This window comes from Cryptomeria japonica, chromosome 6 (assembly GCF_030272615.1).
Source record: "Cryptomeria japonica chromosome 6, Sugi_1.0, whole genome shotgun sequence".
Lineage (NCBI taxonomy): Eukaryota > Viridiplantae > Streptophyta > Pinopsida > Cupressales > Cupressaceae > Cryptomeria > Cryptomeria japonica.
The window spans coordinates 510701744-510712693 of NC_081410.1; the positions used below are offsets into that span (position 1 = coordinate 510701744).

Sequence of the window (10950 nt, forward strand, 5' to 3'; positions counted from 1 at the left end):
TAAAGTTATATATGTTCACATTCCTGTTATATCTGCATCTATTCAGCACCATCCCATCTATTATAGTTGATGTTATATCTGGTCCATTTAACACCATCCTGTTAAACAGATATATAATAGATGGGATGGATGACTACTTAATTGCTGTCGTTGCAAGGAGTTTGACACTCAAAACCTATTGCATGGCTGTTGTTTAGGTTTCAAGACTGGCATTTAAAGTTTTGGATGGTTCATTCACTAATGGAATCGATCTGTAAATGCCATGCCAACCCTAGAATCAACTGGATACTCCATCAAATGATTCCACATGATTCTGACCACTGAAAATTGAAACCCATCTATTTTTTCCCCAATTGAATCACAACCAAATCCAATTTCACGACAAATACTACCCAAAAACATTGGGTTCTCCTGTCAATTCGATCATGTAGCCATACTGATCAATTACTACAAAAACTCACCAGGTCAATTCAAATTAAAGTACTCACCAGACTTATCAAGTAGGCCTACACTCACCAAGTTTTCAAGATTTGCCAAGTCAATTCAAACCCATTTGATTCAAACCCAACCCACCAAGTCTTAACTTTGACAGAAAACTTTGGCAGTCTTGTCAACTATCGATGCCAAAGAGTTTCTCATATTGTTAAACTAGTTGTCATGCCAATGAAAAATAAACCATTCCCACCTCTCAATCTAGGTTAGAGACTCCCATGATTTGAAAAACTTGATGCTCATAATCAGGCATTAAAATTAATAAGAAAATTACTGATATCCGACACTTTAGCACTTCTCAAATGAGAACGAAACACAGAATTTAGATCAATATTAATGGATGATAGAAATCTTTCTAGTAGGAGCACAATTCTAATTACAAAACTTAACAAAACAGCATTCACCCTCACCCTACAAAAATCGAAAGAAGCATTATCCTATTAATTTGCAAAAGAAAGTGCAATGGAAACTACAGTCCTAATGTATGTGACCAATTGAATCATCTTCAAAATAGGATGAACATTTAAAAACCAAGAGTAAGACAAATGTAAAAAGAAGTACATAGAGGGAAGGATATCAAATGTTACATTCATTATCTATAAGTATAATTTCAGCTGCCACAAATATCTCCAAAAATCAGAGAAGCTGGATACACCCATGCCCCTCTTCGGGCACATGAACCGCCGTATCCAATACAGATACAGCTCGGATACACATTGGATACCGTATCCGCACATGCCCAAAAAACTCTAAGCTTCCAGCCGTGCTGTATACTGTGTGATTTGAATTTTTTTAAAGTTTGACATGAACCTTCGTAAACTTAAATTTAAAAAACTTCATTCATGCAATTTTATTTTATTTTTTCTGTTTTTTTGTAATATTTTATTTTTTAGATTAGATTATTTTATTATTGTTTTTTTTTTCTTTATATTTAAATTTTAAGTTATTAATATATTTAGATATTTCTATTTTTTAATTAATATTTATATTTTACTTTATTTATCATAATTTAGATTTAAATGACATTATTGTTAATTTAATTATAGGTCCTCGTTTGTATAATTTTTGTATATTATAAATTGTTAAATCAACTATAATTATTTATGTAGCAATTATGTGTCTATGTTACTTTTAATGTAATGAAAATCCCCTTAAATAACTTGGAAAATTGTGTTAAATATGTGTATGTGTATTTTATAGATGTCATATCTAGACATGTTGTAAGAATTTGTTGAATATAGCCAAGATCAAGAGCACATTGAATAGCACAAAAGAGAGAAAAATAAATTTGATAAGAATAAACTGTATTATAATCAAGATGCAAAATACTGATCAACTGGATCATCAAAAATTACATACAATGTAGATGAGTCAGGCAAGGCCATATAGATATGTGAGCACACAATCGTGATATGTGGCTCAATGAGAAACAAGGGTAGCTAAGGGTATGTAGGAGTAGGTAGGAGAAATAATAAAATATTCCACAAGAGGTGGATCACCCACCGAAGGTGGAATGTAACAACAAGATAAGACCACAAAAGATGGAATTTCTCCTACATACATCATCCCTATGTGCACACTTCCCTGAGTGTTTCATATCCAAATTATTATGAGATGCATTATCCTAAGTCAACTTAAGTAAGGTGTAATTGTATCCTATATGAATAAATAATTACACCAACACCCCTACTTAAGTGCAACTTAGGGGAATGCACTTAAGCTAACAATGCAAGATGGGTCCCGACTACGAGGCCATGTTAGGTACCCATGTACAAATGCAAATGCACATAAACCAATGCAATCTCTCACAAACAAAGAAAGAGAGAAAAACTCAATGGGAAAAAACTCCCCCCCAAAAGAGAGAAGAAAATTATACAAAAGAACTCTCAAAGAAGTATGAGAAAGACAAAACCCCATGTGAGGAAAAAGTCCCCCCATATGAGAGAAAAAGAGAAACCGAGTAGCCCCCCCTCAATGTAGAATCTGCACCAATGGTAGAAGCTCGAAACTGAATGAAGAAACTACTCCATGATTGTCAAACAACGTTCCTCCCCTTAGGAAGAAACAAAACCAAAGGTGTATCCATGTGGTCTCCCCAATCATGAAGGGAAGAGGAAGGAAAAAAACTCATGATGAATGAAATCTCTAAGAACTGCTCAAGTGTCCCCATGTCGATGCTAAAAGTTACCCCCTCCAAATGTGGTGTACTGATCCACAGTGCTGAAAAAGGCACTCCAATATCTAGTAGAGATGAATGTAGAACAAGATCCAAAGACTCACATATCTCCTCTAAGGATAAAGAGACCTCCTCCAAGTGTTGTACATAAGTATCCACAATCATGTCAACCTCGAAAGAATGATCATGTAGAGAATGAATAAGAGGGTCGGAGTGGTCTCTCGCAACAATCGAAAAAAATCATCTTCATCACAAAGAAGATGAATATCATCAATGATGTCTCGCAAATCTGCAATGTAGGACTCTACAAACAAACCTGCAATGTCTGTCAAGTAGTCATCCCAATGAACTGAAGCTGGAAGACAAGGTATAACCTGTTGCACTGAATCACAAGAAGACCAAACTGTAGCAACATCTGCATCATCAAGTGCAATAGGTGGTGTGATATCAATAGGAGGAGATGAAATGCAAGGCTCAAAAACGAGGCCACATGTGATAATCCCCAAGTTCAAGTACCCAAAGTTCTCCTCGATATTTGAATCATCACAAGTGTGATCAACATATGAAGAATCAACCTCATCAATAGGACCAAAATGTGAAAAGGAGTACAACCGAGATGCATGATCAACCACCCCAGTTGCAATGATAGCTCTACTCTCCAAGTCTCTAATGATAACTGAATCAAGTGTGAACTCCACAGTTTTCCTTGTTGCCTCATGAGTGATCTGATAGATGGAAAGAAAATTATTTGTCAAATGAGGTACACACAACATATCATTGAAGGAGTTATCCTCAATGGCAATAGATCATTTCCCAATCACATCCATATATGTATGATTGCCCATCAAAATTTGTGGCATGGTGCAAGGCTCAAATGAAGAGAACATAAACTGTGAAGATGCCATTTGATGAGAAGCCCCTGAATCTAGAAACCATCTCCCTGAATCGTGACTTGTAGTAGCACAAAGAGCTTGTCGTTTTCCTTTTGACTCAAAAGAGTGATCCTTCCCTTTATCCTTTTCTTTGGAAGAAGAAGCCGAAATAGACATTCTAGAAGGCAAACTGATTTTGTTCTTCTCAAGAAGATGTTTCATTTCATTAATATCCTTCTTGTAACAACGTTGTTCATCATGTCCTGACTTCTTGCAATATGCACAAAAAAGATTGTCCTTATATGATTTCCTCTTAGGTGATGATGTAGAATCACCTTGTTGTGGAGAGGATGATTGTGCTCCATCTTGTTATGGCTTTGGCTTAAGTTGCTTTTGGTTCTTGCCTTTTCCTTGATTGTTTTGATTCCCTTTATTAGCCACCAATGCTTGTGACTTTGAAGATTTGAGAATCCCCATCTTGATCAACTTAAATTGCTCAAGAATCAACATCTCCATGAATGCATCAAATGATGGTGGAGTGTAGAAGGCACCTTGAGCCAACCGATGGGTGTGAAAGCTAGAAACAAAGGTTGCATACTCTGATGGAAGCTTGTCCAACAAGTTGTAACCCAATTGAGCATCCTTCTTGTCAATGCCACAATCCTTAAGCTTTGCTCTTAGCTTATTTGTTTTCATGACATAATCTTGGATTGTATCAAAATCCTTGGGATCCAATGTTGTGAGTTCACCATCAAGCTTGTAGCCCTTAATCTCATCAACTTGACCATACAATTTCTCATAAATATCCCAAGCTTCTTTAACTATAGTACATTTCTCAATGTGAAAAATGAGGTCATCTGATACATACTTTCTCAAAGTTCCAAGAGCCATGGAATTTTTCATGATCCATTCAACTTGAGCATTAGGATCAGCCTTAGGATCAGGTCATGTTATTATTGTTCCATTTATATAATGAATGAGTCCTTTTTCTATTAGTGTACTCCACGCTTTAATTTTCCATGATGCATAATTATGTGGAGTTAAAAGTGGAAATTTAAGAGAACCCATAGCACCAAAATAAAAAAGCACAAGATAGAGAGAGGCACAATCACACAAGACACCCCCCCAATTTCACTCAATCAAAGAACCCCTCACCCCCCCACCCCCAATGATGATTTGGCACTTTATACTTAGTGCATGTACAATGGGCCACTTGCAAAGAAGGGCAAAGTGGACTTCTAATTTCAACTTTACAACGGCCTTAAGTAGGCTATAATAGCCTCCAAAAAATACTGCAAGTGATCTAAACTAAGATCCAAGCAAAATACAAGTACCAAATAGGCCAAAATTGACCAAATACTGAAAGTATAATTTATACTCAAGATGGTGAAAAACAGATAGCACCACATGAAAGTAGACGAAAAATCATGCACTTCCAAAAAAACGACACCTAAAAAGGTCATATGAGCCCGAATGAAGCATCTGAAGTTACAAAATCGAAGATTGGACAGGTACAGTTGTGAAAAACTAAAAATTGTGAAAAATTTGTCCACAAAAATCAGAAATACCACCACCATTGTGAAGAGCACAAAAAATTAGCCCAAATCAAAAAAATTGCACTAAAAAATGACGTCAGAATGACTAAGATACGAGCCTCTGAAGTTTGCCTATCAAACTAAAAAGCTCAATGAAAGGGGGTCAAAATTCTATTGCATATGATGACGTCAGCAAATAATATTCTCTGATCTGATGTGCAGCATATTCCTTGTTGTAATAAACAATTTTTTCCTTAATTTGTTTGAAAAGCCCTTTTTTTTTTAAATCAAAGTGGGATGGGGGCCACATCAACCCACACTCCTTACAAAGGAGAAATCTGTAAAACTTCATACGTAGGAACGAAAATGCCAAAAGTCCAAAGCAGTGGGCCCACTAGTGAGTGGAAAACTGAAACCTTAACAAATATTTGCAAAAGACTACGAATATGCTAAGGTTTATAAGAGCCCGTATTGAAAGGAAATGAAGTTACTGCAACTATTGAAGGCTGAAACAAACCACCACAGCTCGTGCCATGAGTCGTCACAAAAAGCACAGATCATTGATGAAAATGTCACAGCGACTTGCAAATAGAATAACCAAACTAATGAAGCACTAGTGCAGATCACGAATCTAAAAAATAAGGCACATACATAAGAATGAAATGCCTCCACTGATCAATATACATGATGGTGAAGAACAGCTGCAATAATGAACTCGATCAAATCAGGTGTGTTGTCAACGATAAATCGATCAGAAAAGAAGCCAATAATGCAAACCAACTGCGGAAATGATAGTTGCAAGGCAATGATCCGTCAAGCACTCTATATAACGCCACTGCACAAATGAAGCCCGGTCTAGGACATGAATGAAGGTAAAATGTTCAAAATAAGGCCAATTCAACAAGATCTGGAACCCACCCAAACAGAATGACACTGGTCGAGCAAAAAAAGGAACTATGCCTGCAAACCATATATAGATTGCCAATGCAAAGAAAAATACACAAATCTGATGGCTATGTCATTAAAACACAGCTGCCACAAAAGATCGGATCTATCAAAAAATATTTGGGTGACAGTATAAAATTTGTCCAGATCTTATAAAATTCACAAAAATTGAAATATGACAGAAACGCAAATTTTGCAAGCTACTTTTGGGGAGGGGGCCAAATGGCCCTTTGACTAAAAAAACTTTTGCTACAAAAACAACTTTACCCGAACATAGGCAAATTTGTAGTCAAAATTCATGGAAACAGCCTCCAAGACGCAACGTTGAGGTCGAAATCGCTATACGATGCCTCCAAAATGTGCAGTTCCCCAGATCCAAAAATTGAATGCTCCAAAATGTCTCCAAATAAACTACTCACTGAAGCCCCAACAGCTCTGATACCATGTAAGAATTCGTTAAAAAAATAGCCAAGATCAAAAGCACATCGAATAGCACAAAAGAAAGACAAATAGATTTGATAAGAATAAACTGTATTCTAATCAAGATGCAAAATACTAATCAACTGGATCATCAAAAATTACATACAATGTAGATGAGCCAAGCAAGACCATATAGATATGTGAGCACACAATCATGACATGTGGCTCAATGAGAAACAAGGGTATCAAAGGGTAGGTAGTAGGTAGGAGAAATAATAAAATATTTTACAAGAAGTGGATCACCCACCGAAGGTGGAATGTAACAACAAGATAAGACCACAAAAGGTGGAATTTCTCCTACATGCATCATCTCTATGTGCACACTTCCTTAAGTGTCTCATATCCAAACTAATATGAGATGCATTATCCTAAGTCAACTTAAGTAAGGTGTAATTATATCCTATATGAATAAATAATTACACCAACACATATCCACATCAGTGGTCTTCAAAAATGGTTGTTTTTGTATCCTATACCATATCCGTATTTGTATCTGTATCCATGTCCATGCAACTTTGCCAAAAATAATAAAATACAAAGCAAAAACAAAGTTGACAATCACAGAAACACCTAAACTAGCCAAAAGGAAATCAACAAATATGCTTATAAAAAAACTTGCACAGTAATGAAATTAATTTAACACTCATTGCTCATGGAATAACGTATTAGAACCAAAATGCAGAGGGAAACAAATACCTGATACAAACCCAACACATCAAGAACTTTGGTGTAAAGCACACTTTCCTCATCGTTAGAATCATCTCTGTGTGAAACTACATCCTGTATGCCCCATATCTGAGTGATTGATATCAAATCTTCATCCGTGCTATCAAAGGCATGGCTGTCTTGATTAGGATAAAATGCTCCAGATCCCTCAAGTATATCCTTTCCATCCCCATGATTGATTCCACTAACAACAATTTCAACACCATTGTCAATTGAGTCAGACTTTTTTTTTTTGAATTTTGAATTGGTTTCAACCTCCTCAGAATTTGTTGAAGGGAAATTTCTCTTATTGCTTTTGGCAGCACTTCCAGTTAATCTAGACTTCGTGGATGAAAGCAAGGATAGAAAAACTTGAGGATCTGGCAATAATCCCCTTACTTCATCCTGAACTTCCCGATAAAGAAAAAACCACTTCTGTCTGGAGAGCTCAATAAGAGTATGTGAGCTCTTTTCTTCACTATGTGCAAAACCGCTTAAGGCTCTTAAAACAGTTAAACCAGATAATCCCTTTACTTCCAATAAATGACTTTCAGATATGAATTTAGACAAACATTCTTTCTGCATTTCATTAGAGTGCCCCCTCTTGGTTACATTTTCTGCTGAAGCACGTATTGCATTTAATAAGGATTCTAAAGAATCCAATGAATCTTTAAGTACTCGCAGAGTACCATGCTTCACAAATATGTTAGCATGCAAGAGGCCCCTATTAATCATAGCCCGACTAAATGAGCGAGGAAGCATGCACTTCAATCTATCACATAACATAGGATGCTCCAGAGAAGGAGGAGAAAACCCTTCTGTTGCAAGTGAAGAAAATGATGGAGATACCTTAGAAGCTTGTATCAAATCAGATACAAGAGATATAGCTGCAAACCTGATTGGAAAATGATCACAAATTCTTATTGTATGCCCAATAGCAGAAACATAAAAAATAAACTTGAAGCCATTAAGATAATGGATTCACCTTGCAGGCATCACAATAAATGCTTACCATGTAGATGATGCCCGTGGCTCAAGCGAGTAAGGAAAAGAGTCCAAGTATGCAGAAACCAATGACGGTTGATTGCTAACTATTGCTAGCAGTAGATTTCTATGATTGTCTACATCAGATGACCTTAATTTCAACATCAATCTCAGTAACCTTGCTGAATTACCTCCATGAAATTTTTTACTCTCCGTAAAAATGCCCCAAGTTTGGGGAAGCTCTGGAAAAAGTCCATGACAAGAATCAGTGCAAAGCATCAGCAGAACCTCGTAAGCAACATCTGCAGCTTTTCCTAAAGAAAAGTTCGCAGAAATTATACTCAATTGTTCAAGGGCTGTATCCCCAAACACTGCACTGCGAACCCAAGAAGGCACCATGGAGCTCGCACCCAACACCTTTTCTCGCATAATGCCAAGCACATATACAATTGTTTCTTCATCATCATTTCCTAGCCCACGCAGAACACCACCATAAAGAGACTGCTTCCGAAGCACGTGCCTTAGGACACTCGGAGTGCTGGCTTCCAAAAAAGCCATTGCAAATTCTATAAACCCTCTTCTTGTCAAAAATGTAGTCTTCTTATTGTCCTCGCCACCTTTTTTCTTACCTTTGGGCCACTCTGCCAACTTAGGGATAACTTTGTTTTCAAAATCAAAACTTGCTGCAACCTCGGATGAAAGAGTTCTCCCTCGCCGAACAATTGCAGCCATAAGCAGCAGAACAGCATTCTGCCGCTTCTGCCCGTGCGAATTAATTTCCTCATATACATCATGCATCTTCGTTCTAACAATTGTACTCGCCAATTTATCCAATCTCAGACTTACATACATAGTAATTTTACTTCTATGATCACCGGAACAATCGTCCTTTCCCCCTGGGTGTTTTAAAATTTCCGCAATAAGCAAAAAAATGGACACGCTGCTTTTCCCCTGTATACCTAATTTCCAAGCCTCTAGAAGCTCAGTACAACCAGGCGAAGCCTTAACATATAGCTGAAGAACTTCCGCACCAGACTCTCCCTGCAGCATGTCTCTGAAACCCTTGGCACCACGCAAACGGACTGTGAATTCTCTGGAAGTTAAAGCTGCCAGATTTTCTTTCAATTTTTCATCTAGTTCCCTCGATATCTCCATCTTTAAAGCTTCCTCGCAGGATTCGGGTTCTTCATATACCAAAAAAACAGAGCACGGTCAAATGTGGCATTTAAGTCATTAAATTTCCATGCTGCTGAATTCATGTAATCTGTTTATTTGCAGCTAAGAATGTGAATAGTGGTTTAAATTTTAAGAAAAATAATCAGGTTCTCCAAACCCCACAATAAAAATTATTAGGAAAATAAGATACAGAGTTATTCCACTCCTATATTGCTCAAGTCGTGTATCGTGTTTATTTGACGATAAATATCAGTAGTAAAAATAATTTGCCGAATAAACAGAACCTACCTTCTTCTTCTACTTCTATTTCGATATCTGAGTGTAATTCGCCGCTACATTCGTGCTCATCTTCTTTGACAACCACTTCTTCTTCAGCAATTTCCATTTCGTCAAGCAAGTTGTTAAAATCTTTACTCTCGTCATCCATTGTTGATGAATTATCACAGACAAAACCCTTTTTACATCGAACGAAATGTTACGTTCGAAATTCTCAGTCAAAATTTTCTTATTTTTGAAGAATTGTAGGCATAAAAGCCTTCTTTAATATGATAGGGTTTCAAGCTAAATATCCAGGTTGTAACCATTAAAAAATTCAGTCATCAAAAGCCGTTGATAATTTTTGTAGGCTAATATTTATAGTATTTGTCAATGGTCTTTAGTCTATTGGTGAAGTTGAATGGTTTCAAATGATCTCATCAAGATAAATTTTGTTTAGTGCAAAGATTCCAACATCATAAAAGATGAGATCAATTGTTAGTTAAATGGTTTCAAAGGATCCCACCAAGATAAGTTTTGCTTAGTGCAAAGACTCCAACATCATAAAAGATGAGATTAATTGTTTACTACAAAGACTCCAACATCATAAAAGATGAGATTAATTGTTTACTACAAAGACTCCAACATCATAAAGGATGAGATCAAGATCGTGTCCAAGTGATCAAATAGATACCCTTCACTCCTTGTCATAAAATATATTAAATAAAATTTATAATTTATAAATTCATAATTAAATTTAAATGAGATCTTCTCGTGAGTTTCCTAAGATCTAGCTTTTTTACAATATAAGAAAATAATTAACTTATAAAATAAAATAAATAAAAAATTATAGATTTGATCTTTGATTATTGATATGTATTCTTTGTTTAGATTAGGGTTAGCGTCATGGTTATGATCATGGTTAAGATTACAAATAGAACCATAATTTTAATTACATATTAACTTTCATATATATCATGCATTAACTCTTATCATAATACTAACCCTAACCCTAATACTAATTGAACTTTAACCTTAACACTATATCTAACCCTGATTTAAATTTTAGGAACACCAACTCCAATCCTAATTGAACCATAATGTTAATTGTAACCCTAATTCAAGTAACCCCAAGTTTTATCTTAGAATAGTAGTCATGTAAATCTAATCCTAATTGAACCCAAATACTAACCCTAATCCTAACCTAAGCTTTATTTTAAAATGGAAACCTTAATCTTAACCAACCTTTAACCTTAACATTAATAATCTTAACCCTAACCCTGACTACCATTAAAAGATGGTACATATTATTTAATTTTAGTATGTATTA

At 35.9% G+C, this 10950-nt stretch overlaps 1 protein-coding gene across 2 annotated transcripts in view; it reads right to left on the minus strand.

Moving 5' to 3' along the window:
• Positions 1 to 9952, minus strand: part of LOC131052770 (uncharacterized) — a 112263-nt gene extending 102311 nt beyond the window's left edge. The window contains exons 1-3 of one of the 2 annotated variants that reach the window (XM_057987374.2): positions 9654 to 9952; positions 8218 to 9373; positions 7197 to 8100 (exon numbers count right to left, since the gene is read on the minus strand). In XM_057987374.2, coding sequence (XP_057843357.2) covers positions 7197 to 8100; positions 8218 to 9373; positions 9654 to 9792 — 2199 coding nt within the window. In that variant the 5' untranslated portion in view covers positions 9793 to 9952. The remainder of the gene's footprint in view (positions 1 to 7196; positions 8101 to 8217; positions 9374 to 9653) is intronic. The other variant, XM_057987373.2, reaches the window with a different exon arrangement.
• Positions 9953 to 10950: the final 998 nt, after the last annotated feature.